Below are 27,235 nucleotides of genomic sequence, written 5' to 3' on the forward strand. Positions count from 1 at the left end.
AAGAAAATTCCCAGAAATATGCTTCTAAAATAAGCCTTCCCCATATTTAGTTGCTAAAAGATGTCCAGAAAAGCATTGGTACAAACCCAATAGCTAGAATTACAATACTCTTTTTCTTCCAAAATGGAGAAGTTAATAGCGATTTTAACGTTTGGGTTAGTATATTATTGCAGGAGAGAAGTTTGGAGAATTAATTCCCTGCAGATACAAGACTACATTACCCACAGAGCATTGCGCAAATAATACGGAAGAAGCTGTGTCTAGGAACAAAAAAAATGCCATGGAAGATGTCGGGTTGTATATAGAGGTCTTCCTTAAAAAATAGCGGTATTTTCTTATTCAGGATGAGGTAGAGATTATGTAAAGTATACTAGACTATCCGTTACACACTAGTTTGTATTCCCGAACGTTGCAAGCGAGCCAAAAAACATTTAGGTGATAGCAGTCGGGCTCCTTTGCTGATCATCGTAAGCCGTACATAATGGCCAAGCTGGAGCGACTGAACGCCCGTGTGGCAAAGCTGTTGACCGTGGCGGTGCAGGAGGTGCTGGAGGTGGTGAAGGAGACGGTGTCGGAGTACCAAGACAAAACCGCCCGAACCCAGAGGGAAAACGAGAGCCTGAAGAGGAGACTACAGGAACTCCAGGACAAGTTGCTTCAAGACGACGCGGGTAGGTAAAAACTCCACCGAATGTCTTCACAGACAAGGTAGAAGGTAGTCATTAACTTCGTTGTATGTCATTACAGATCGCATCGCTGCCCTGTCTGTGTGTTTGAATAAAACCACCCAACATGAAAGAGCAAAGGATGAAATTCCTGGTGGGGGACCAGAACCGAAACTATCTCCAGCCCAGCCGGAGGAGGAGGAGGAACGAAAGGAGGATTTGATATTCTCCAGGGACTCGGATGGGGCCTACTGGATCCCTGATGAGGATCAGGACGATTCCATGACCCAAATGATCTCCAACTCCACGTCCGTGAGTTCTCCATGTTCTTCGATGCCGCAACCAGTAAAGAGAGAGTCTGATGCGCTACAGGATCCAGGCTCACCTGGGCAGGTGAATCAGCGGGAAATGTTCCAGTGTGGAGTTGCGAGAGGCAGATCACAGGACAGTGGGGGTCCAGTTGGCGAGCCGGAGGACCCGGGCATGGCTGACATGGGACGCTACTCCCTCGAGGCCAAAGAAGAGATGGATGATGATGATGTAGCAGCCAATCAGGAGTCATATCCTTTCTTGGGTTCTACTGGTGCTCTCCCCTACGAGGCCTCTGCCAGACTGAAGTCCATTGTCGGCTCCTTCCTCCAGCAGCAGAAACGCCATGGACCCAATCTCGACCCAGGCCCGTCTAACAAACCCATTCCTCAGACCGACCCGATGTCCAATCAAAACTGCTCTGTCATCCCTATGCCATATCACAACAGTTCTACTGGCCCTCCTTTAAACCGTTTCCCTGGAGACAGTCGTCCTGGTTCTCCAACCCTTTTCACCCCGCAGCAGATCAAAACCGAGCCTGATTGGGCTCAGTCGGGTCCACCAGGTTACTTCCATGAACCCCCATCCTGTTTCGGATCAGAACCCTTTGCTCTGAACCACACCGGGGCAGAAGAACCCTTTGACTGGGCTGGCTCTGACCTAAACCCACTATCCTGTGAACCAGCCAAAGCAGCTGCTAGTCAGCCAGGGAGCAGCACGTTACAGACAGCAGTGGGTCAACCCAAGCGGTATTGCTGTACGCTCTGTGGCCGCTCATTCAAACATGCTGGAGACTTCAAGAAGCACCACCGGGTCCACACTGGGGAAAAACCTTATTGCTGCTCAGTGTGTGGCAAGCGATTCAGCCAGTCGGGCTACCTGAAAATCCACCTCCGCTACCACACTGGGGAAAAGCCTTACTGCTGCCCGGTGTGTGGAAAGTCCTTCAGCCATTCTGGCTACCTGAAGATCCACCTCCGCTACCACACTGGGGAGAAACCATACACCTGTGAACACTGTGGCAAGGGCTTCAGCCACTCCAGTAACCTCAAGAAACACAAGCTCACCCATCAGGCAGTGGTCTAGACTAGAGCACTATGCTTCTAGTTTGTATAAAGAAACATGATGATCAGTGCTGCAGATTATGTACACTACAGGGAGTTGGGTGTTTTAGAGGTTTTAGACATGTATAAACTGTGTTTTATCTTTGCTGATCTGCTTCCTTCGCAGGTCTCCTGCTTTATAAGAAAACAGGCTTTGCTACCAGAGCCTTAAATAATACAGCTTAAACCTATAAGATGATATGTCACCTGCAACAGCTGTCAGGAGTAGAGCGTGTCATGTTCACATGACCGAAACATGACTGTGTGGACCTTGATGAGGCTGGCTTAGGAGGCACTTCTCAGGGATATTGCTCAAGGTGTGACCCCCAACTGAATCCTTTGATGACATTGGTTTCAGTAAGCTCTATGATTCAGTCATTGTGGAACCCATTGAAGAAGGAAATTCATTGGACCATATGTTTTAATAGATGCTGAATTACTGATTCAGTTAGTGCCAACTCAATGTTTTCCAGGTTTGATTTGATCTGTATCGCAAATATCATAATTCTTACTTTTGCAATGTTTTAGTTTGTTAGACAGATTCTATATTAGTGTTTTGATGTTGTAATAAATATTAATCGTGATGTATCCTTGTTCCTGTCTGGCTATCAACTGGCTTTGTCACGGCTGTGGAATGTATTTAATTTTTTTATTATAATTTTTGTCCTTTAGTAATTACTTACCTTTATTGAATCACTGTAACGAACGTATTCTATACATGAGAAGAATTGGAAAACAATGAATATTATAGTTCTCTCATGCATAAGGATGTACAATCTTACTTTAGTGATCATGTAGTGCTACTGTAAATTAAACCTCTGATTGGCAGCTACCTTAGGGAGCACTTTATCTTATATAATCATATGATATATTTATAAACCTACCAAGGCTTTCCAAAGCGTGTCTGTCGGTCCTCCTGCAGTGAAAGGATCCTTGTTTATTTTTGTGTACTGTATCTTTTATGGCCAACTCGTTCGAGACGGTTGAGGCTGAATAGGGTACAAGTTGTATGATTAGAGTCGCCCAACAAAGATTTAATAAGAAACAAATTCGTCTTTAATCTCTATACTCCAAATAAAAAAAACTACCATAAAAAACCCAGCCGGACCTCGCAGTCTATCTACCTAACTTTGTCTAGTAGTGTAACCTTGCTAGCTAGCTATCCGGGTGCGATAATACTCCATTACCCACAAAGCCAAGCGCGAACAACACGGAAGAAGCTGAGGCTCGAACAGAAAACACAATATTTGTGTGAAAGATTTCTGAAATGTGAACTAGTCATCCATGTGGTCGTGTGTTGCGATATCTTATTCGTGGTTACGTAGATAATTTATTAATTTTACTACACTACGGGACGCAATTCTTGACACACTTCGTTGTGCTCCCATAGCGTTGCTATTCAGGCGTTACAAACCGCTTGCTGATATCTCAACACACACACACACAAACACACACACACACACACTCTCCCAACCTGTACGTTAAGATCATTGGTGTGTAGAGTCGCACATAATGGCAAAGCTTGAGCGACTGAACGCCCGTGTTGCCAAACTGTTGACCGTGGCGGTGCAGGAGGTTCTGGAGGTGGTGAAGGAGACGGTTTCGGAGTACCAGGAGAAAACCGCCCGAACCCAGAGAGAAAACGAGAGTCTGAAAAGGAGACTACAGGAACTCCAGGACAAGTTGCTCAAAGAGGACGCAGGTCAGTAAAAATAAATAAAGAAGGCAGTCATTATCTGAACACTCACGGTGTGCAGTCATGTATTTTAGATCATGTACAATTTCCTGATATAATTGCCTGTTACAGATCGCAACTCTTCACTGTCGGAGTGCTTAAGTAAAACCAGCCAATATGAAATACCAAAGAATGAGATTCACGAGGTGGAACCAGAACCAAAGCTGTCTCCAACACACGAAGAGGAGGAGGAGAGGAAGGAGGAGGTGTTGTACACGAGGGACTTGGACCAAGCCGCCTGCGTCAGTTTCCCTGGTCTTGTCACTGACCGCTTGTCTAACGGAACGAACGCCACCATGACGGGTAACATGTCTTACTGGCTATCTGGCGAGGAGCCGAACAACCCCATGACCCACATGACCTCCACGTCCGTACACCCAACCTGCTCTCTGACGCTCCCGCCCATCAAAACGGAGCCTGACACCCTGGACGACGCACGGGGCAGCGGGGGGAGCGGCGTACCACCGCACGCCGCGCCACAGGACCCCGTCGCGGACGACCCGGCCAATTACGCCGAGTCCAGCGGCCTCAGCTCCTTCGTCAACTCCTTCCAGTTCGAGTGTCCCCAGGAGCTGGCCCCCGGGGGCCCGGCGGCCGGGGGGACTGCGGCGGGGGGCCCCGGCCGATGGGGGGGCGGCGGGCGACCGGACGAGACCTACAACTGCTCGTTGTGCGGGAAGACCTTCAACCGCATGGGGAACCTGCGCAGCCACCTGCGCTGCCACACGGGAGAGAAGCCGTACGGCTGCCAGCACTGCGGCAAACTGTTCAGTCACATAGGGAACCTCCAGAAGCACACGCGCATCCACACCGGGGAGCGGCCCTACGCGTGCCTGCGCTGCGGGAAGCGCTTCAGCCAGTCCAGCCACCTGAAGAAGCACCAGCGCATCCACATGGACCGGCACTACAGCCTCAAGTGACCCCATACACACCACGCCTGGTGCAAACCTGAACCTGCTAGGACAGTACGATTCAATACATTTTCCTCATGCTCAAGCTCAGGCTTGATGCCTCGAGCTCGGAGCACCAGCAGTATCACAATAAAGGAGGACTCGTCACAATCTTCCGACCTTGAGCCAACCCTGTTTGTTTTACTTGGTGGCCCTGCGGCGACATGGTGTGTAAATGTCTGAGGACGTCGTGGAAGAATCACTAAAACACTTACGGTTAGGATACACTGATGTATCCTCGGCCCTCCAAGACGATTCAGTGGCCGCCTTGGTTTGTGTCAAGCAGATTCAGCAATTCCACAATTTTAACTGTGGGCATAAAGACAGAGGAAATAACAGGAGTTTTGACAGGAACAGTGGGCAAAATGCGACAGAAAAACGTTTGGAATCCAGCCAATATGTTTTAACGCAATTGCTGTCTCACCTGGTGTACCTATTTCTCCAATGAGACATTGAGGTTTTGTCCACCTGCTGTATAACTCTATGTGACTTTACACCATTGGCTGGTCTTTCTGTAGCAACCAACCAAACGCAGCAGGTTGGCATGGGTTCAAGCTGACCACATTAAACAACCAATGAGATTTAATTTTTTCAACCATTGCGTCATATAATTAGTTTAATACCTTTTCTCATAACACTTCACTTGTAAGCCATCTCACTTTAACAACAGCTGACATAATTCAGGTATCTCTCCTCAGATGTTCAGCCAATCTGTCCAGGGAGCCTATCAACAGCGATTTAATCATAATACATGGGGGTGTTGTAGACGCTAGATAAATTCCCAGCCAAAAGATACCGAATTCCAAACCAAATGTCAGTGGCCTGTAAAGAGCGCAACACAGCTAACCCCTACCGGCTCTTAAATGACATATCTATTCGCAGTGGCTAAAGAAGGATAGCAATGCAATTTGGTACCGCAGTTTGAGACTTGTTGTTTTCAAACAGATTAATGATTAATTTTGTGTCCACACAGAATTATTTCATGCCAGATAGAACGAATGATTGTGAATAAATAAATACAAATAGTAAAATGTGGTTACGATTGGGACGGAGACTTTTATTTTGACAGGTTATACTGGATGGACATGAAATGTTTCCGGCGTTAAAAAACGTCACGTGTCGCGTCTTGGTTTGTTTTCCTCCTCGATAGTTATTCAACATCTAAAGAAAGATCTTCATCGCTAAGGTAAACGAAGAATTGCTATTATAGTGATAATTTTATTTACATTCAGCCGTCCAATACGTATATTAGTCTGCTGCCAAAGGGATTCGAACCTATATTCTTATAAGCCGCACATCAGTTCGTTCATCGAGGAGTTCTTACCTCTTCTAAACGATAGGAGAAATGTGTTTAATATGCATTTATAATTGCATACTACGTTTCGTAATGTATATATTACTGCATGTAAAACAATTTAAATCGTTCACGTTTTAAAAGTAGCATATAAGATACAAGGAGTTGCGAAATTGGGGTTTAAAAATTGTCATTCTTCCAAGTTGCGTTGTTCTTAGTTACGATAAAGATCTATATATATGAAGATATTATTGAAGCAATGAGCGCTAAAGTACCAAAGCAGGGTTTATTTTGGGGAACGAGCTTCATAACAACGCTGTCTCGGCGCTAGGATGTCCAAGCTGGAGCGCCTGAACTGCCGGGTGGCCAAGCTGCTGTCGGCAGCGGTGCAGGAGGTGCTGGAGGTGGTGAAGGAGACTGTCTCCGAGTACCAGGACAAAACCGCCCGAACCCAGAGGGAAAACGAGAGTCTGAAGAGAAGACTGCAGGAACTCCAGGAAAGGTTACTCAAAGATGACGCAGGTGAGAAGTGGACCAAAGAGTTCCTACACTGAGGAGAGGAGCATAGTCATTCAATGTAAGCTTGTAGTTGAGACAAACCGTGTAGAAGCAAATTAGTTGAAATGTCATGTGAGTTGAAGTTATGTTCATATAACTTCCAGAATGACTACACAATATCCATACGATATCCATCCATCCAGGTGTAGATAGGCTCACTGTTTTTAAGTTCATGTCTAAAATACCGCACCGTCAAATCCCTGAAGCTAAGAAAAAGTTGTATCTGCCTCTCAGCTCCTCTACATCCAGATAAGCCTGCGTTTGGAGACGGGTCATCCAGACCTGGCGCTGTTGGTGGACTGCTGCTCCCAGAACCAAGCCAAACACAGATCCTGGAGCCTGGGTACATCCACCAGCATGAGGACCCAGACATTTTGGAGGCTGGATACCTGGGCCAGGACAGCCCTGTGGACTGCAAGACCAGGTTCACCATCACAGAACACTGCAAAATGGAGCTAGTGGAGTCATCCCGTGAGGCTGGAGGGGAATCAACTATTGGCTTTACGTCAGGTGACCTGGGCTGGGACGTCCACGCGGCCTCGACCAATCAAACAAGCTCTTCTGGGTCAGGTGACCTGCTGGCTCTGAGCCTGGCGTTCATCAAGAGGGAGCCGGAAGAGGAGGAGAGGGGGTGCATTATGGTGAAGCCCCCAGAACCCAGCCCTAACCTTAGCCATAACCCTCCCTCTAACCACAGCCCTCCCTCAAACCATAACAGTACAGTACAACCACAACCTTCCCACAGCGGGGTGGACTTCAACTGGGAGGCCCCCTGTCTGGAGGCGGTGTCATTCAGACAGCCTCCTCACGGCGCCACCAGACCCAGCAGGTCTGAGGAACATCCCGGCCCCGCAGCCGGCAGGAGGCTCGGGTTCTCCAGGTCTGGCCGGGGCGCCAGGGACAGCTGGAGGAGCAGGATGGAGCTGCTGACGAGGAAGGAGAAACACGTGTGTTTCCTGTGCGGGAAGACGTTCAGCCGACTGGCCAACCTGAAGATCCACCAGCGCTCCCACACCGGGGAGAAGCCGTACCGCTGCAGCCAGTGTGAGCGCAGCTTCAGCCAGGGTGGGGACCTGAACAAACACATGAGGGTCCACACGGGGGAGAAGCCCTACTACTGCAGCCACTGTGGCAAGAACTTCAGCCGCCGAGAGAACCTCAAACGCCACCAGAAGATTCACCAACAGCGACACCCGGCCTTCAGGAAGCAGTGATGGTTCCCCTAGTGCTGGGCCACATTCTGGTATAGGTATAGGAATTCTGGTATAGGAATCCTGGTCGTCCAGAGCCTGGAACAAAAGCCCCTTTCTCTATCAGCGCGCCCACCCGTGTGGGCCGGTTTTCCATACAAACTTGTATCTGGGGTGCACAAAGGTTGAACACTCTCCCGCCTCGTTCCCGTTTTACTGATGGCACGATACTCCACGATGGGCTTAAACTGTCTTTGGCATGGTTAACAGCAACGCTTTCTACTGCCACCGCCCAAGGCATTGGCGAAGCAAATCGTGACATGATTCAAACCTTAGTTCTGAACACGGCTGAGAAAGACTCTGGTTCTAGCTGATGAAAAAGAGTCAAAGGTGTCTTTATGTGGATTTGTGTTGTGGATCACGAGGACAGGAAGCAAGGCCTCAAAAGTTACCTATTTAATCTACTACAAGCCCTAACTTCTAAACCCTGACCCTGAACCTTAACCTCTGACTAGAATACAGAATCTAACCATAACTCATGACTAGGGCTGTAACGATACGCGTATCGAAACCGAAATCGCGACACTCAAAGCCACGAACCTGTCTCGCGTGTGAGAAGGCAGAAGCGCGATACGCCCTTTCTAACTCTCCGGTCAAAATGTCAGATTGAAATGTTCTAATAATATGTCTAAATAATAGTCTGCTGACACCGCTCCTCTTATCGATGCCGCAAGTCTGCGACGAGATGCCCTCTCTGTGATGACAGCTCTCCGTGGCTACGGTGGATTGCATTTCTCCACAGTCGTCGAAGTCCTCACATGCGATATGAACGACATTTATCAAGAGTTGGCCAAGCGCGAAAAAAATAGCCTGTGTGATCCCTGTCTCTATTGTTTTGTGTGATTTGACCGGCAGTTGGTCTGCGGAATGAAGCGGCCACCGATTATTGACAGGATGGGTAATTTATTCTACCAGACTCGTTAGTTTCTTCAATAGACACACACGCTACCACTCGTTCTCCTCGCTCGTCCACTCACTCGCTGACGTCACTCACACACGCACACTGCCATTCTCGCACACACACATACGCTACTCGTAACACTATGCCTCGTTATGCAACGTTCATGTTTTTTCCCATCTATTTGAAAATTAGGCTATTAAACTTGTTGCATTCTATACGGCCTGATTATGTCATTATTTAAGCTACATAGCCTAATAAGAAGCGCTATAGAATATTTGACCAAACCACCAAACTGGTTTTTGCCTACCTGCAAGCATCCTCCAACTGCAATCTTTGGTTATATATTTATTAATTTAGCTTTAGCAATATTCTTTCTGTTCAAATCAGTTCAGTGTTCCAAATTATTTGTTATTACATTTTACATTAAGTTAATTGTTATATAAGTGTTAAATAAAATGCTTCTTAAATTTAAAAAAATCGTGGGATGTATCGAACCGTGGGTCAAAAATCGTGATACAAACCGAATCGTCAGTTTGTGTATCGTTACAGCCCTACTCATGACTCATAGCCTAACACTATGACGTAACCCGTAACGTCTCGTCCTGACCCTAAGTTTTATTTTGTGCTAACAAGGCACATGCTTCAGTTCTAAATTCACGGGAATTTTACCCTTACTGTATTACATTGCAACATGTACTGTACTGCTCCCTATACTGTACTGCGCTACCCGACTGATTTTAAGCTAGAGGTCTTGACTAGGCTCAATGGGCTGACCTAGCGGAACAGACCTTTGAGTGATAGGGTCAGAGACAATTTTCCAATTTGTGAACTTTTTTTTAATCCATTTTATATCAGATAATCCACACAAGCTCACAAAATACAAAATCTACTCAAAAGATAACATGACAAACATTGTGAAGATAGGTTTAAAAAGCAGCATCTATGTTTACGTTAAGGAACAAAGCCCGTCCCTCTAGTTGTGTGTGTGGTTAATATATGACTTGTTATCATCTTTACGAATGGAGGTAAGTATTTGATTTAATTAAACGACTAGGCTTAATCAAACGCATCAATGCTTTTGTCCTGCTTACTACTCCGCACGCCGGCTCCCTCTTCTGGCGGGTCAGTGTCACGACCAGAGAAATACTTGAACAAGTACATAATTATATGATCTTTATGGCGGGGACAAGAAGATGATAATAAACATGCTATTGATTTAGTTAACGCATTAAAAAAAAAATCTTAAACAATTGTACGATCGAAGCCGAGGTTTGACGCTCAGGGGAATGTTTTTTTATTATGGATCAGAGGCTCAAATCTTTTAAAATTATAACAATTTAAAACAATAACAAAAACAAAGAAATATTTTTTTGTAAATGTATATATGTACGCAAGCACAGTACAAACCAATGCGACAATAGAAGGTAGGCGTTTATACGATTCAGACACTACCACACAAAGCCCTGATCGCACAATGATGATGGTGATGATGACGATAGAGAAGCATATGCAATCTACAGTGACTGGCGTTTATAAAGTGCTCCGCCTTCCTCCGACCTGCAAGAAACTGTTTTTTTTCTTCAGTCGGTGGCGCAGTCGACGAACCAAGTTTGGGCATTATTTAATGTTTGTTGACCACCTAAACGAGGAAGCGTCAAGTCGTGGGCGTTAACGGCGGAGCTGTGGTCGTTGTCCGTGTGGGTTGAACTTGCGCGGGGCTTTTACCTTGGAGACCCCGGAAGCCGCCAGGTGAAGAGCAGCTGAGAGACGCACCAGGTGAGTCCTACAGATATTTACGTGGCTGGGAGTTTATTGACTTATGTTCCAGATGAGAACGAGCTGTGCAAGGACGAGGCACAACGAGTGCGTGGAAGGTACGGGTTTGTATTCGGAACAGAGGCTGAATATCAAATTACAGATTAATAAAAGGAACCGCTCTGAATAGACCTGACAGTATGTCGTGTTGCATACCTTCTGCTCAGGAAAAACCCGGTCGGGAAGTCATGGTTGCATACTGTTCTTACGCGTGCCGAGTCCAGGACGTTTCATTTATTTGAAAGCAGTTTTGTTTTCCTTTTACGGTATTCTTTCCTTTCAGTGTGTTAAGAAATATTATTGCCGATTAAAACGTGTTTTATTTTGACTGTTTAATTAGTTAAGACGGGTCTGCGATTTAAAAAACTTATTCGCTCCGGCTCAACACCGCCACCATCAGTTGATCTAAAAGACACTCATACAATTCATTTTGGGGGGAACTCGTAAAACGTATCTCTTAAATGAAGATGGTCATGGTGGTGTAGAGATTGGACGCGTCATAACCTCACAACTTAAAAATAACCCCTTTTGTAAAAGATTGCATCTATACCCTGGTAGAATAGAAGACTGATGTATTCTGGAGAAAAATAATACTTTCAAATTAATGATTTGTCACCGGACTTTGCCTGCAAAAGTACCACGTACTTTTTTTACATAATAGAATCGTGATGTGTTTTTGTTGGCTCACAGTAAAGACACACTCCCAACTGTCACTTGTTTCGGTGTCTCGTGTGAGTCCAGCAATGTTCGACCTTTGACATGAAGATTCATAAGAAGATCCTGCTGCACTACCAGTCCTGCGACTCCCCGGTCGACAAGGAGGGTTACCTCTACAAGAAGGTCAATCATACCTCAAACCTTATTGATCATTACCTCCTCACTTCGATTCCCAACCTGTGCTCCTATGCTCTTCCCTGTCCTGTCCATTAAGGCACAATAAAGCTTAAAAAAAAAAACAGTATCATAAAAAATACACGTTTTTGGGTTGTCAACAATTACAAGGCCTGGCTTTTGTATTGAAAGTGTTGTTTTGTCATCGGCCAGGGGGTGCGCAACTCGTCCTACCAGAAGCGCTGGTTCGTCCTGAAGGGGAACCTGCTGTTCTACAAGGAGCGCCGGTCAGAGCGCGAGCTGCTGGGCGTGCTGGTGCTGGAGGGCTGCAGCGTGCAGCTCTGCGAGTCGGACGAGCGCTTCGCCTTCTCCGTGGTCTGGAGCGAGTCTCACGTGGCCGGCGGCCGCGTGTACAAGCTCGCCGCCGAGGACCAGTCCACCCAGGAGAGCTGGCTCAAAGCCCTGCTCTCGGCCAACCACGCCTACCTGCAGCTCCTACTGATGGACCTGGAGGCTCGCTATCGGGGTGAGAGATTGAAGGGTTGCGGGTTCGATCCCCGATGTCCTCGCTTTCCCTCTGGGCTTCGTACAGCAAGATGCTCTGGCGTTAACCCCTACTTGCTCCTTAATGGCTCTGCATTCACTGAGACATGATAGAAGAAAAAGTAGACAAACTACAATCTTGTTGAGTTGTAGTTTACGTCTGTAGTATATTGAATAAGCCACTATTCAGAACACATTGGAAATCTTTTTAATGACTCTGGAATGTGATTAAAAGTGTATAACATCGGGGGGGCGCCCTGTTGGTACCCCGCTGGCTCACATGGAGAGGGATTTCCCTTAAGGCACAGTCCTCATCGCAGCGACCGGGGTTCGACTCCTGCCCGTTGTCATTTTCTGCATGTCCTCCCCTCTATCTCCCATACCGTCCTGTCTTCCTCACTCTTATCATTAATCTTAAATAAAAAAAATCACCTCAAATACAGCCAGGCTAACTAAGCGAACTCTCCTTCTGGTCACACAATGATGAATTTGGAATTAAAAACTCCTGAATATGCGTAAAAAAGGCAGAAAAAGTAGGGGACATTTTGAATCCAATCTCACCTAGAACTCTCTCTCTCTCTCTCTCTCTCAGAGCTAGGCGGGACGTCCCGTCCCGTCCCCCTCAAACCGGCGCCCTACGCCCCTCCGGGTGCTACAGCTTCCTCTTGCACGGCCAAACAACTCCTCCCGGCCCCTCCCGTCCCCCACAATGCAGCAATCAGGAAGTCTCCGAAACTGTGGCCAAAGAGAAATGCAAATGTGGCGCCCATATCTGGGCCCGCCCCGCCTCAGAGGGAGTGGCTAGAGTTTGGGTTGGGACACCAGGAGGAATTTATTGAATTACACACCGAGTTTGGAAAGGAGGTCATGGAGCTGATCGCTGAGCGGCTGAGACGTGGACAGGAAGGGGAGGAGGCCGAGGCAGATCTGATTGATTTTGGATGATATGCAAAGTCATTCATGGAAATATATTGTTTTACCCGCTCGGATATTGAGGTGTAAACTTGTAAATATTTGCGATAAACTCAGTTCGGAGGACCTTTTGATTCCGTCTTCGTCGTTCAAAGCTTTTAAATCATCACTGTTTGGAGTCTCAGGTCTATGTGTGTTCTGTTAATAAATTAACTTTTTATTCCACCTTTGCTCTTTTCTTCAATCAGCTGCTCTCTTATCAACTTTGTATCAGCATGTCTGGGGAGCCCCACCCTGCATACGCACACAAACACACACACCAATCCCCAGCCTTACTGAGCAGGGTTTAAAATGGACAAAAGGATAAGATCATTGATATTAGTTATTGATAGATTATATTAGATCAATTAGATGTTAGCAGTAATAAAATGATTATGTTATTAATTAAAATATAAAGTAATTACAATTAATGATTTCAGTAATTTTGGGGATTGATAAATTATAAAAGGATGATACTATCATTAGTGATAACACAGTGACAGATTAATGAAATAATATGATGAGATCAGTGATTATTGTTACTCGTAACACTCATAAGGACCGGATCATAGTTATTGTTTAAAATAGGGTTAGAGCCTGATCATAGTTATTGATCTGTGTTTTCCAGGTTGTCAAATGCCTGTCGGAAGATGGCGCCTAGGAGGTAAAAAAAAAGCTGTGTGTGTGTGTGTGTGTGTGTGTGTGTGTGTGTGTGCATGGTCTATTTCAGTCTGTCCAGCTGCCTGTTTTTATGTTTTTCCAGTTCTCTCTGTTTCTCCTTCTTTCTCTGTCCGTCTCCCCCTACTTTTTTCTCTTTTCCTTACACACTTTATCCCTGGCAAGGTGAGGTAGTTCAAGTAACATGGCTAAGACCACTTAGCGCTCTGAGATAAACTCTGCTTCATTATAACTGGGATGTGTTTAGCCACGGCGGTGTCAGTTGCCCCATGAGCCCAGGAACATGATTGACGGTTCCTATAAGCTGTATAAGGAGACGGAGGATTGAGAGCGCGCCATATTCTAAACTATACTAGCCACCCCCTGGTAAGACGCAAATAGAGCCCCCACATACATGCAGCAATAAGGCCAATCATGGGATCAGTCTGATCGGCCTTCTTGGCCAGGTCATTCTTGGAAACAAGATTTGAATCTCAATATTTTTTTACCTGGTTGAATAAATAAATATTTAATCTGATTGATTGATTGATTGATTGATTGATTGATTGATTGATTGATTGATTGATTGATATTCAACTGATCTGATCAATATTTAGATATGAAGGGAAATGTGACATTTTAACTATAGGTTTGAATTTAGAACATACTTTGTTGAGGGGATTTATGTGTCATGTAACTTCCAGAAAAACACACGAAACGGCCCTCTTCACTGTGTGCAAGTGTGCTGCAGGAACTCCAATTAAAACTCTGTTTTGGTTCTAAGGCTCTTTGGAATGAAACATCTGCTAAATGACTAAATGTAAATTTATGAAGGAAAAAACCTATGTCTGGATTTAAAATAAGCCAGTTAATCCACGGTAATGCATGGTTTTTACAACTACTACTGGTGCCATACACACATGTACTAATAAAGCGCTCGTTAATACCCAACATGTCATCAATATCTTAATATCCGTGTGATTTTCCAACATGTTATTAATATCTTAATGTTTGTGTACTAAATGCGGGTGTTAATATCCTACATGTAATTCATATCTTAATGTTTATGTTGACGCTTTTAGTCACCGACTCTTGATCTGCGCTGGTCGTGTGTCAGTGCTGGAATAAAACCAGCAAACCATTAGCCAACTATTTTCAGTTTTGGGTTTCTCTTCCCTGCTGGCGATTAGCACTACTACGGCTGTGATCCAACACGCTCATTTAGAGTGGTGATGATGTTGGACTATGTCTGATGGAAACACAAGTAGCTCCTTAATGAACGGACAGGGCGGCTGCCCCTCAGAACCTCCTCTCCGCCCCGGATCCAGGGACAGAAATAGACAAAACAAAGACCCCTAAACAAGAGCCCCTGTCCCGACACAAAGGGCTCGTACAACAGGCCGGGCCGCGGGTGGTAGCAGGCGATGGCAGGACATGCTGACGCGTCGGGCCTGTCCATATTAGTCCTGGGGGACGGCGGACGCTCCTGGCGTTGAATTCACCTCATTCCAAGGCTCCTGGGGCCTATTTTGGAGGGCTGGTAAGACGATACCCCATGCAACCTCCTCGCTCCTCCCTCTGTCTCCTACTTGGCCGGGATGCTTGCTTTCTGTGGGGAGAGTGGAGGCTAAAGTTAGCAGCCCTTGCTAGTATATAAGATGCGTAGGCGGCCGTCCTCAATCGTCAGTTCCATCAGCTTGGCTTAGGCTTCTCTTCTTCTTCTTCCTCCAACACCCAACATACAAGAAAGATGGTGAGTGGTCCTCTACCCTCCGCATGGAGCATGTCTTCAGGGTCTGGGCGGTGGGCCGGCAGGGTGGACAGCGTCTTTGAAACATGGAGAGATGGGATGATAAGATAAGAGACTGATCCCAGATGGGAAGACCAGTATGCAAGACTCTGAAACTAGCTGAAGACCAGGCTTTTTATATTTTAAATTATTTTTATTAAAAAGAAATTGGAGTCAACCAGACTCGTAATTAGTCTATGTGGATATTAGCTGTGCTAAATTATAACGTTTATTTTTAAGTTTAAGTTAATCTTGCCAAAACGGTCACCCACATCAGATTTTTTTTACTTTTTGATGTTCGCATCGACCTTGAGAACAAAGTATCTCAGTCAATCTGAAAAAGCTTTAGTGTGCATCGAAGAACTTGAGGCCATGGTTATCAATAGAGATGTTCTGGCTGGGTTATGGGGCTGTTATAGAGGGGGTCTGGGTGGGTTACTTGTAGGATCCAAAATATGTTACAAGTTCTCTTGTGTTCCTCTGTCTTTCAGGCACCCAAGAAGGCTAAGAGGAGGCAGCAGCAGGGCGAGGGCGGCGGTTCCTCCAATGTGTTCTCCATGTTTGAGCAGAGCCAGATCCAGGAGTACAAAGAGGTGAGTTCCCACGGGGGGCCACGGGTCCCAGGGGCCTCGGGTCAAAAGGTTTAGGGTTGGAAGTCACGGAGTCGTGTCTGAAAAGTTGTCAGTATTTGAAGTTAGCGGGGCACAAAACATGAAAGTCACAGCATTTAAAAAATGTATCTCAGTATCTAAATGTTTGATCGAGTTTAATCAGAAATACTTCAACAACTAAATATAAGTAGAATAGTTGGATGGATTAAGTGTAACCACGCAGAGAAGGCTCCTCAGCCCGCCCCTCCCTGTGTCTGACCTTTCCAATAAGGATACCTGAGATCTCTCACCTATAGAGAACATCTTCTAGTCAGCAGAAGGGCCAGAACCATAAATCGCCATTTCGTTGTTGACAGCGCATAGAAACACACACAGAAACACACACACACACAAACACACACACACACACACACACAAAAACCAACCCACACACAGACTAGAGAAGGAAGGGGCTGTTTATGTTAAGATGCTGTACTAGGATGTGTAACATCAGGCGAGTGCTTCTGTATCGCCTCTCACGGTTGTGAAATCTCCTCATGAGGCCAGCTGACATGATGTGACACAGGGTGAAATACGGTATCCATTTTAAGACTTGAAAGGACCTTGAGGGTTGTCACGGGTGCCAGGGACAGGTGTGGGGGTCGGGTGGAAGGGTGTGTAGACAGGGGGCGAGGTTGCTGTAATCCCAAACCAACGCCTTAAATGTCGCAAGAGGCTTGTCTCACATGCCGAGACCATTTTAACACCTCAGGGAGACAACTGCACCCCCAGCTGCCAAGAGTCAGCAGGCGACCAGTGGGGGCTCTGGTTTCACTAGCTGAATGATCACACACAGCCTTAACCTTCACGCTCTTATTCTGGCACAGCAACACTAATGTTGTGATTAGATTTTCAACTAGGGTACGAGATTAGATCAACAACTTCTGTTCTGGGACTTTTGATTGATTTTACACCTCAAGGCTCACAAAATGGAGTCTGTTAAGGCTTAATAATGCTGCTATCGCTGATTAATCCTGATTTAGCTCATATTTGCTCATTAAGCTCATTGAGTTTTGATAACAGGGATTATCATACGGGCCTCTCCTGGCTCCCAGAGATGCTATAACTCAGACATTAGCCACACGACTTCCTGGTTATTGACCAATCACTACGCTATTTTTCAGGCATTCACAATCATCGACCAGAACAGAGATGGTATCATCTCCAAGGATGATCTGCGCGACGTCTTGGCCACCATGGGCCAGCTGAACGTGAAGAATGAGGAGCTTGAGGCCATGGTGAAGGAGGCCAGCGGCCCCATCAACTTCACCGTCTTCCTCACCATGTTCGGAGAGAAGCTGAAGGGTGAGATACACACACAGACACACACTCACACATTTATATGATTGATTTATGCTCACACACACTAATACACACATATATACATACACATACACACACATACACACAAACACACACACACACACACAAATATACAAACACACACACATATATATGTATATACATATATATATATTGATGTATACACATGCACACACACACATTTACAGACACAATCATACATGAGTAATACGATATCCAGTTGGTTATATTATGGTTATAATCAGGTAGCAATGTTGTTATGAGGTGGTCGCCTGGTGCTTATATGTTGGTTATTGTGATGAATAACAGTGATGTCATATCTGATCTCCAGGTGCGGATCCCGAGGACGTCATCGTGAGCGCCTTCAAGGTCCTCGACCCAGAGGTCACCGGAAGCATCAAGAAGGAGATGTAAGTTCGGCTCCTCCGCACTAGCTCACTATCGCAACCACAGGGAAAAACTGATCATGTCCCTACGAGCTACATAATGCTGACCCTCTCTCTCTCGCTCTCGCTCTCTCTCTCTCTCTCTCTCTCTCTCCCTCTCAGGATCGAGGAGCTGCTGACCACCCAGTGTGACAGGTTTACCGCTGAGGAGGTGAGCACGCGCACACGCACACACAAAACCCAATGCCTTCCCTACAAACACGTTCCAAGTGAGTGTGATCTTGGATCTGACCGTGTTTCTCTCTCTCCAGATGACCAACCTTTGGGCCGCCTTCCCCCCAGATGTGGCCGGCAACGTCGACTACAAGAACATCTGCTACGTCATCACCCACGGAGAGGACAAGGAAGAGGAGGAATAGAGACCCTATCTTCTCTCTCTGACGTCCCCCCACCTTCTCCCCATGCTCCCTCAACATCCTTTCTCTCTCTCTCTCTCTTTCTCTCTCTCTCTCTCTCTCTCTCTGCGAACCCTCGCTTGCCCAAAACCATCCACGAACCGCTCTCAACCCCCCCCCCTCCCCCGGCACACTCTCCTCTCGCCCGCTCGCTTTTAAAGACTTGTCTCGCGCGGAGAGCTGCTGCCAGGGGGCGTGGGCTGGAGTGGTGGTGGGCGGGCTCCACGGGGCTCCACGGGATTATTTTCAATTAAATAATCTTGTGATAAAGAAACAAACTCCTCTCTCTCGCTCTCTATCTCCCATCTACCGCCGGGGGGAAAGTCAGCGGCTAGCGCACGCTTCCTACCCTATCTCACACGCCCCCCAGTGAGCGCACGTGAGCGGTCTTTTGGGTGCCCTGGTGCAGACACACGCCCTCTTGAAACAAGTCGGTGACATGAGCACCTAGCTCGCCCAAGCGACGCGCGGCGGTTCCTCCCTGTGTCCGACCGGAGAACGGGTTGGCAGAAAGGAGTACCATACTAAAATAGATGGCTCGCTCCTCTCTCCCAGACTCCACTCTCTTCCACGCCAGGATAAGAAGCAGGGGGGATGAAGGACAACACATGATCGTTATTGTTATGACCATTGTTGGAGTGAAGAGGAAGAGATGGAGAGTGACAAAGAAGAGACAGAAGAACACCGCACCCCTCCTCCCTCTTCCCTCCTGTCGTACTGTGTCTGTTTCTTAATGTAACCAAGAAGGAACTAATAAAAATCACTATCTTTCCTAATCCGCTTTGTCTGCCAGTCTATATCACCAAAACAAACTCAAATGTTTAGCTTCATGTGTTTCAATGACCACTAAATTACATATTTGAAATTTAACAATTAATTTTGATCAATATTGATTCTTTAGGCCTTTAATTTCCCTTGAAATACCTTAATGGTATCGATGGTATAGAATTGTGTATTGTAGTTTAGCATAAAACGATATCACTTATAATAGTATAATATATTATTATACAATATAATAGGCTATGTATTATGGGTGCGTCTATATATAACAGAGAGTAAAACAGAGACTGATGGTGACATTTTTAAACAGAGACACAAATATGAGATTCAAGGAAAATACAAACTCACAGGCGTGCGACATTATAGTGCAGAAAATAGGTTTCACTAGTATAGCATACAATAGCATCAACCATAGACTGTAAAACATGATATGACTGTAACTAAATATAATAATAAAATAAAAATGGGTTTAAATCAGACACTAGATTTAAACCATAGATTATATAAAATAGGCTCATACCAATTTGTAAAACAAAACAGGTTTGGTTTCACCCAACTTGGGGGTTTCTCATCAACCGAGAGTTTTCAATGCCAGCGACTTCGGTCACACATGCGCAGTACGACATAGCACTTTACTTCCTGACGTCTCTGAGTGGGACTTCGGGTCAACAGTACCACTGTGTGGATGATTTCTCCCGTGTAGGAATCAAACATAGACCCGCTCCTGCCACACACCACGGACTATGTTCTCCTGCTAACCCGGGCCTTCCGTTGTGGAAGACCCGATGTCGCTGTCGCTCCGCGGTGCCTTCTGAATCGCTGACGGCCCGACGACCACCGTGGCCCGGCGTGTAGCCGTCATGTTCCCCGTCCGGACCAGCCTCTTTCTCCTCCCGCTTCTGCTGCTCCTGTTGTCCGCGGTCAACGTGCACTCTTCCCAGGGCGACAAGGAGCCGGTGTACCGGGACTGTGTCAAGCAATGCGTCCGTACCAACTGCACCGGAGCTCGGCTGCGGGGCTTCGAGTCAAGGCAGCCGCCGTACATGGCGCTGACAGGTGGGCACCTGGGCTGTTGGTAGGAACATGTGGGGATAGTTTAACTGTGGTTGAGTCACTTTGTGTTTATCTGATTGTCCCACTGTATCTCCTTGCCAAGCTCATGTTTACGTATATTTGTTTAATACAATAGAAAGCTGATATAGTTGTGTTTTTTGGCGGTTTGATTGAGTTTTTTTTTTAATGTGAAACGTGTACTGGCCTACTTTTTATCTCTAATAGTAGCCTGTTAGTACGGCTGACCGGACCGGCAGGGGTTGGAAAGATCCTTTTTGTTGTTTGTTGCGGTCTCATTGTTACACCATTGTTGTCTCATCCAGTTTCATTCTGTTTCACTAACAGAGAGCTAGTATAGAGGTTTAAAGAGGTAGGGAGAGGTTGAAATTCATATATTCTGTAATAACAGTTTTATTGAAAACATGTACTAGAAATGTAATGGATTAACCTGCTGACAATTGTTTATTTAAATGTTTTTCCAAAATGTTTTTGAGTAAACGAGCGAGAGATAGAGAACAATGGCGGGAGAATACCAAGAGTATGATTTTAACTGTCTTTCTCTGTGTCAGGATGGAGGTGTGGTGATGACTGTCGGTACCAGTGCATGTGGACGACCGTGGGTCTGTACCAGGCCGAGGGGTACCGGATCCCCCAGTTCCACGGAAAGGTGAATCACACACGCACACACACACACGCTCAAGTGTTACACCTGTAAAGCTATTGTATTGTAGTAGTAGCAGTAGGAGTGTGTTTCAGAGTTAGTATTGAAGCAGTAGTATTTAAAAGTGGATTGTAACACTAGCGGTATTGTAGTATTTCCGAGCGTGCCCTACACTAGTAGTTCTAGTAGTGTGTGAGTATCTAGTGTCCCTTGTCTTCCAGTGGCCCTTTGCTCGCTTCCTGTGTTTCGAGGAGCCTGTCTCTGCGCTAGCGTCTCTGCTGAACGGCGTGGCCTGTCTCCTCATGATGCTACGCTACCGCGGCACTGTGCCTCGCCAGAGCCCCATGTACCCCACCATCACAGCCTTCTCTCTGGTCCGACCCCCGTTGTCTGTCTGACCGTCTCTCTGTCTGTCTAAATGGGAGAATTTGGAATGTCTGTCAGACTGGATGTCTGTTCTTGTTCTGTGTGTGTGTGTGTGTGTGTGTGTGTGTGTGTGTGTGTGTGTGTGTGTGTGTGTGTGTGTGTGTGTGTGTGTGTGTGTGTGTGTGTGTGTAATAAATACATAACGAATAGTTAGAAAATAAATAGAGATATGAGATTTCTGTTAAACACCAACTCAACATGAAATTAAAGAGTATATCATCATTTCCATCAAAATATTCTCTCCATCTGAATGTCTGTGTTGGCAGCTAGCTTTCTGGCTAGCCTTTGATGATGGTCCTCTTGTAACGGTCGTCGTGACAACTGATCTTCCTCTTGTATCCGTCAATGTGACAGCCGATGTCTTCTATCTCTCTGCAGGTGTCTCTGAACGCCTGGTTTTGGTCGACTGTCTTCCACACCAGAGACACCTACCTCACTGAGGTATTGCTACACCACCCTACACATCTCCTCCTCCTCGCCCTGTTTCCACCTTCTGATCTTCCACTCTCCTGCCACTCCTCCTGAACCACCCTCCCCCTCCACCACCCTCCCCCTCCTCAACCCTCCCTCCCTACCTTCACCCTCCCTCCCTACCTCCACCCTCCCTCCCTACCTCCCCCCTCCCTCCCTACCTTCACCCTCCCTCACCTCCTCCACCCTCCCTCACCTCCTCCACCCTCCCTCCCTACCTCCCCCCTCCCTCCCTACCTTCACCCTCCCTACCTTCACCCTCCCTCACCTCCTCCCCCCTCCCTCCCTACCTACCTTCACCCTCCCTCCCTACCTCCCCCCTCCCTCCCTACCTTCACCCTCCCTACCTTCACCCACCCTACCTTCACCCTCACCTCCTCCAACCTCCCTCACCTCCTCCACCCTCCCTACCTTCACCCTTCACCTCCTCCTCCCTACCTCCACCCTCACCTCCTCCACCCTTCACCTCCTCCTCCCTACCTCCACCCTCACCTCCTCCTCCCTACCTCCACCCTCACCTCCTCCACCCTCCCCACCTCCTCCACCTTCACTCTCCTCCACCCTCCCCTCATCTCCGCCTTTTTCTCCTTCTCCAATCGGGCATCCAGTGACTGCCTCAGGTTTCCATTTGCTAATGGTATTAACTAATTTAATAATGTTAAGTTATTAACGTCAAATCCTCCAATTATTTGATAAGTAATCCTTCAAACACTTATTCTATCAATCTCTTATCTCCCCTCTTTCAGAAAATGGATTATTTCTGTGCATCTGCCGTCATTCTGTACTCCATATACCTGTGCTGCGTCAGGTGAGGTATTCTCTAGTCTACCTGTGTCAGAATAGCTGGTCATTCTAGGTGGAAGTTTGACAGATCAAGATGTCTTTGAGCAAGGCACCTTTAACATTGACTGTTATGCTGGTGGTTAGTAGCATCCCCCAAATGCCCCCTTTTTTTGCTCTCCATTTGTGTTTGTGTACAATATATTAGCTAGTTATGCTGAGCTAGTGTTAGGGAATTTAGTCTTGGACAGTCATCTTCATGAATATCTGTTAATTCTCTAGCTAATGTTGGAAAACCACTGCTGATTCTGTTTTTTGTATAATAATGTGAAAAAAAGTTTTAGCTCTTTGAGGGTGTTTGCTTGGCTGATTTGCGAGCTTGGCTGGTTAATGTTAGTCCGCTGTGTGTCTGGTAGCTCCCTTAACGGCAAGTAGTACTATCTTATGAATGTGAGCCAACTGCATGTTATTCAGGTCTCTGGTATTTATTTGTGGCTAGTTGTACTGGCTAATTTTGACTAACTTTGTGCTCTTATCGACTGCAGTAGCTCTCTGTGGCTAGTTGTACTAGCTAATGTTATCTAACTGTGTGATGTGCAGGATTGTAGTTGCTCTTTTTGGCTATTCGTACTAGCTAATGTTAGCTAACTTGTGTGATGTTCAGGACTCTGGGTTTGAAGCGTCCGGTCGTCTCCAGCCTGGTGGGCGCGCTGCTCATTCTCGTCTTCACCGCCCACGTCTCCTACCTGACCTTCGTCAGCTTCGACTACGGATACAACATGGCCGCAAACGCAACCATCGGTACGTCATGCCATCATGGCTCATGACTTCAGATTGCATTGCAGGGTTCTTGAGTGGGTCCGTGGTTGGTGTGTTCAATTCCAGGCCTATCTCAAAGATCTCCATGTGATTAACCTATGTTAAGTCACTATCTATCGCCAAAGGAGGTAACCCAAATGGTCATTGAGACAGATGAAAGTCCTTGTTTTTGCAGTATTTTGAATGTTACAAACTGGGTTTTGATGGCGACACTGTCTTTGTCTACGGGAGAAATTGAAAATACCCACTTTAAAGGGTTAGGGTCATGACTAGTGTTGGTGTCAGGAATAGTGTTAGGACTAGGGTGAACCAGCTGTGGTTATGACTACGGTTAAGGTCACTGCGTACTAGGTTTTTGTATGTAATGTAATGACCCTATAACTCTATGTTCTAGGCATGGTGAACTGGCTGTGGTTAGTTAAGGTTAATGTAATGTTTTTTTGATTGTAATGTAAGGCCTCTATAACTCCATGTTCTAGGCATAGTGAACCTGCTGTGGTGGCTGTGCTGGTGCTGGCAGAACCGGCGGACCCTACCCTACTGGTGGAAGTGTGGTGTGGTGGTACTGTTGCTCCATGGCCTGGCACTCCTGGAGCTGCTGGACTTCCCCCCGCTGCTCTGGGCTCTGGATGCCCACGCCGTCTGGCACCTCAGCACCGTGCCCGTTCACTTCCTGTTCTACAGGTACTTGTTCCGGTTATATTGGTCCCACTTCCTGTTCTAGGAGCAGTGTTTGTAATAACGCTGTTTAAAAGAATGGCGTAAGGTAATGCCGTTATTTTTTCAGTAACGGGGTAATCTAACTAATTACTTTTTCCGTCGTTATAACGCCGTTACTGTTACTGTACGTTGAATGCGGTGCGTTACTATGAATTGATTGAATAAACTGCCTAATCCGAACGCAACCCTGGCTCCAAACACAAACCGCTAGTGAGGAGACCGTGTGGGTTAACAACGAGATAAGCGATTATGATTGGCTAAGGAAGAGTCATGTTTCATGTTAGCCAATCTGAGCCAGGGTTTTTACACACAAGCCAGGTCACACACACACGCACACACCAAACAAATTTGATGAAGCAGCAGAAATGGCGAGTCCGGAGCAATCCGATGAAAAGTTGGCATTTTCTGTAGTATTTGGCAGACGTTCCACAGCGTTTGCAACCAAGCAAATTAAAATTCTCTTGGAAGTTTATCAGGGCCTTTCAACCATTTAACACACTAAGGCCAAATGAAAACTGCTCAGATATATATAGCAACATTATTTTTTTACAGAAACGCAAATAGTTACTTTCCCTGGTAACTAGTTACTTTTATTATAGAATAATTCAGTTACTAACTCAGTTACTTTTTGGAACAAGTAGTGAGTAACTATAACAATTACATTTTTAAAGTAACGTTCCCAACACTTTCTAGGAGTTCCATTTCCTGTTGAGTCGGACAAGGTTAAGATTAATTGTTATATTTGAGATGGTTAAGTGCGTGTATTATGTAAGAGATAGGTAAGTTGAGGTATTAGGTTAGACAGGGATATATTAAGGTATTTGGTTAGAGATTGTTATGTGTGTGTATTAGGTTAGAGATTAGTTCTGAGTCAAAGAAAGAAAGAGGTGTGTGTGTGTGTGTGTCAATGTTATATACCTGGTTGCCTTGGCAACACACGACAAGTTTGTTATTAGAAGTCTCTTTCCTGCTCAACAGTTTCCTGATAGACGACAGCCTGCACCTCCTCAACACAGAGAAGATCGGAGTCAAGCTGGAGTAGGAGGGGCCTCTCACCTCTTGAACATGCCCTCTCCCCTCAACCCCTCCAATCAGGGCATCCAGACGCCAGAACCAGGAAGGAGTGCCACTCCATGACAACCCCGATCCCTCCCCCCTCGAGGAAGGCTCTGTTTACACTTTTCTTGTGTGTGTGTGTGTTTTTAATTTTTCTATATATTCAGTTTGGTTTTGGAGGCCTTGAATCTGAACTGAAGGGGAGGCTATCAACCGGCTGTCTCAGACCCCTCGTAAATTGACGAAAGAACCGTTAAGCTCACATATCACATTTCAGCCTCACCTGCCACCTTATAAAGCTTTAAAATAGACTCCCACTGTTAGCTCTTTGTTCAACATAATCACAGGCCATGGCTTTATCTTCCAACCTTAGCACTGTTGCAAGCGCAGTTGCTAGCATTATCTGGCCGGCAGTTCAGTTAGGTTGAGGACAGGGCGGCCATAGAATAAGGAGGGATACAGGGGAGTGGGTGAGGGCGGGGAGGGGAAGGAGGGCTGGTTGGAGGAAGTTAGAGGCTTTTCTTACACCTTATTATTCCAATATTTTCATATCACAATTTATTTGATATGTTTTGCCTTTATTTAGTTCTGGTGCTTTTCTTTCTGCTTTGAACATGAATCTTTATGCCTTTCTTTTTTATCATACACGTTTATCATTTATGTTGTTTCAGTTCTGATGTTCTTTTGAATTCACCTGGGCTGCCTTCAGTGAAAGAAGAAAAAGGGATGTAGCTTAGCCTGGCGTGGGTTGATTGGCTGAACCGTGATTGTCCCGCCCACCCTACAGGAAGTGTATGGATGTACTTCCTGTTGTCTAGTTAGCTGTAATCAGGAGTCATATATGACCGCAGCCCTGAAGATGGCTCACCTCGGTGTGTGTGTGTGTGTGTGTGTGTGTGTGTGTGTGTGTGTGTGTGTGTGTGTGTGTGTGTGTGTGTGTGTGTGTGTGTGTGTGTGTGTGTGTGTGTTGTGCTCTTCACTCTAAACCGCTACATCTGTGATATTCCATTATATCATGCACTTTACACACACCTGTACCAGTAGGCAACCATACCAGTACGCACCAGGTGTACCAGAGTAGAACGCATGTCTGTGCTGCCCGTGCCTTTCCTTTTTGAAAGAAGTCGTTTTTGTGTGTGTGTGTGTGTGACAGAGAGAGATTTATTGGCTGAGGACATTTTCGCCTAGCTGAGAGTTGAAAGGGGAGAGAAGGAAGTATTTACGGAAGTGTTGAGGTGGTTCTCATGGTGACAGACAACCATAGCATCAGATGGAGCAGATGATGGAATTGACTATGTCCTGTGATGGTTTGCTGATCAGGTAACAGTCCTGACATTGTCCTCCAAGACTGTTGGAGGAAGATACTGGTGGTGGTGGTGATGATGACGATGATGAGGATGATGAGGAGGATGATGATGATGGAAGGAGTGAAGGATGGAGTGAACATATGGCCAACGACTCCTGTACCTCTATCATAAACGTAGCCACCTTCTGAGGTGTGATGCAGACCTCACTTCCTTTCTCCTTTTTCTACGTCGTTATGTTGTTATCACTGCCTGCGGCCCCCACCTCCTCTTCCCTCCCCCCCTCTTCCCCTCGCACATGAAAACTTTGAAAAAAATGTTTGAAGAAATGGGACAAATAAAGGGTTCTTGTTTACCAAATTGTCTGTCACTGTGTTTATTTATTCATTCATCAAACCCTGTTGTATTATTTATCGTGATAGTCACCGCAATATGGATGGTTAAATACACTATCACTACTATATAAATGGTTAAATCAATGTATCACTATAAAAGAGATGGTTAAATCAGTGTATCACTATTATAGACCGTTAAATACACTATTACTACTATAGAGATGGTTAAACCAGTGTATCAATATAGATGGTTAAATCAGTATTACTATTATAGAGGTTAAACAATCACTGCAATAGAGACGATTAAAGACACAGTGTCACGAAAGATTCTGGATTTGCAACCCAATGTCCGCCGTCTTGCTGTAGTTATCATTCAGCAAGTTTCCTGAACAATTTACCACTACGAAATGACTCACTGTCGTTTTGGATTGAAGTGTCTGCTAAATGACTAAATAGTAAGAAGTAAAAATGCTCTTGAATTGTCTCTGCTTCCTCCTAGCGGACTGGTCGTGTACCTGCAGGCCAGATTTTCTGGTAAATCGGGTTGTTTTGACCCGGGGTTGAGCTGTTAGTTATTGAATTGATGTGAAAATGTCAACTGTCAACTATCATTCATTTTACAGGAAACACTACGAGCATTATCTATGTGTTGTAAAATGATGTAT

General features: G+C 45.9%; 4 protein-coding genes across 6 annotated transcripts; all 4 read left to right on the top strand.

Moving 5' to 3' along the window:
• The first annotated feature begins 237 nt into the window (after positions 1 to 237).
• On the top strand, positions 238 to 9,834 carry LOC115531592 (zinc finger protein 252). Its single transcript, XM_030340946.1, has 5 exons — positions 238 to 671; positions 748 to 2,057; positions 3,650 to 3,779; positions 3,885 to 4,705; positions 7,712 to 9,834. The coding sequence occupies exons 1-5, from the start codon at positions 482 to 484 to the stop codon at positions 7,826 to 7,828; spliced, it is 2,568 nt and encodes an 855-aa protein (XP_030196806.1). The 5' UTR covers positions 238 to 481; the 3' UTR covers positions 7,829 to 9,834.
• Positions 9,835 to 10,236: 402 nt separating this feature from the next.
• On the top strand, positions 10,237 to 13,091 carry LOC115531087 (sesquipedalian-1). 3 transcript variants are annotated; one of them, XM_030340116.1, is made up of 4 exons: positions 10,237 to 10,541; positions 11,322 to 11,420; positions 11,625 to 11,937; positions 12,547 to 13,091. In XM_030340116.1, exons 2-4 carry the CDS (start codon positions 11,340 to 11,342, stop codon positions 12,897 to 12,899), a joined length of 747 nt encoding a protein of 248 aa, XP_030195976.1. In that variant the 5' UTR covers positions 10,237 to 10,541; positions 11,322 to 11,339; the 3' UTR covers positions 12,900 to 13,091. The 3 variants fall into 3 exon arrangements, with proteins under 3 accessions (XP_030195976.1, XP_030195975.1, XP_030195977.1); XM_030340115.1 differs by having other exon boundaries at positions 10,264 to 10,541; positions 11,271 to 11,420; XM_030340117.1 differs by lacking the exon at positions 10,237 to 10,541 and adding an exon at positions 10,574 to 10,639 and having other exon boundaries at positions 11,271 to 11,420.
• A 1,923-nt stretch (positions 13,092 to 15,014) lies between these two features.
• Positions 15,015 to 18,941, top strand: mylpfb (myosin light chain, phosphorylatable, fast skeletal muscle b). The gene is made up of 6 exons (XM_030340118.1): positions 15,015 to 15,315; positions 15,843 to 15,944; positions 17,126 to 17,306; positions 17,656 to 17,734; positions 17,873 to 17,921; positions 18,022 to 18,941. The coding sequence occupies exons 1-6, from the start codon at positions 15,313 to 15,315 to the stop codon at positions 18,127 to 18,129; spliced, it is 522 nt and encodes a 173-aa protein (XP_030195978.1). The 5' UTR covers positions 15,015 to 15,312; the 3' UTR covers positions 18,130 to 18,941.
• A 599-nt stretch (positions 18,942 to 19,540) lies between these two features.
• Positions 19,541 to 26,595, top strand: pgap3 (post-GPI attachment to proteins phospholipase 3). Its single transcript, XM_030340114.1, has 8 exons — positions 19,541 to 20,001; positions 20,568 to 20,665; positions 20,881 to 21,033; positions 21,464 to 21,526; positions 22,303 to 22,364; positions 23,001 to 23,137; positions 23,635 to 23,839; positions 24,854 to 26,595. The coding sequence occupies exons 1-8, from the start codon at positions 19,806 to 19,808 to the stop codon at positions 24,915 to 24,917; spliced, it is 978 nt and encodes a 325-aa protein (XP_030195974.1). The 5' UTR covers positions 19,541 to 19,805; the 3' UTR covers positions 24,918 to 26,595.
• Positions 26,596 to 27,235: the final 640 nt, after the last annotated feature.

This window comes from Gadus morhua, chromosome 18 (genome assembly GCF_902167405.1).
Source record: "Gadus morhua chromosome 18, gadMor3.0, whole genome shotgun sequence".
NCBI classification, from domain to species: domain Eukaryota; kingdom Metazoa; phylum Chordata; class Actinopteri; order Gadiformes; family Gadidae; genus Gadus; species Gadus morhua.

Bases quoted from the DNA above. Each gene is read 5' to 3' on its own strand.
- LOC115531592 (XM_030340946.1), top strand. From the start codon at position 482: ATGGCCAAGCTGGAGCGACTGAACGCCCGTGTGGCAAAGCTGTTGACC. The intron at 672-747 runs GTAGGTAAAAAC...ATGTCATTACAG, and splicing joins GTTGCTTCAAGACGACGCGG to ATCGCATCGCTGCCCTGTCT. The intron at 2,058-3,649 runs TAGACTAGAGCA...GTGGCGGTGCAG, and splicing joins TCACCCATCAGGCAGTGGTC to GAGGTTCTGGAGGTGGTGAA.
- LOC115531087 (XM_030340116.1), top strand. From the start codon at position 11,340: ATGAAGATTCATAAGAAGATCCTGCTGCACTACCAGTCCTGCGACTCC. The intron at 11,421-11,624 runs GTCAATCATACC...GTCATCGGCCAG, and splicing joins AGGGTTACCTCTACAAGAAG to GGGGTGCGCAACTCGTCCTA. The intron at 11,938-12,546 runs GTGAGAGATTGA...TCTCTCTCTCAG, and splicing joins CCTGGAGGCTCGCTATCGGG to AGCTAGGCGGGACGTCCCGT.
- mylpfb (XM_030340118.1), top strand. The intron at 17,307-17,655 runs GTGAGATACACA...TCTGATCTCCAG, and splicing joins GTTCGGAGAGAAGCTGAAGG to GTGCGGATCCCGAGGACGTC. The intron at 17,922-18,021 runs GTGAGCACGCGC...CTCTCTCTCCAG, and splicing joins ACAGGTTTACCGCTGAGGAG to ATGACCAACCTTTGGGCCGC.
- pgap3 (XM_030340114.1), top strand. From the start codon at position 19,806: ATGTTCCCCGTCCGGACCAGCCTCTTTCTCCTCCCGCTTCTGCTGCTC. The intron at 20,666-20,880 runs GTGAATCACACA...CTTGTCTTCCAG, and splicing joins TCCCCCAGTTCCACGGAAAG to TGGCCCTTTGCTCGCTTCCT. The intron at 21,527-22,302 runs GTATTGCTACAC...CCCCTCTTTCAG, and splicing joins GAGACACCTACCTCACTGAG to AAAATGGATTATTTCTGTGC.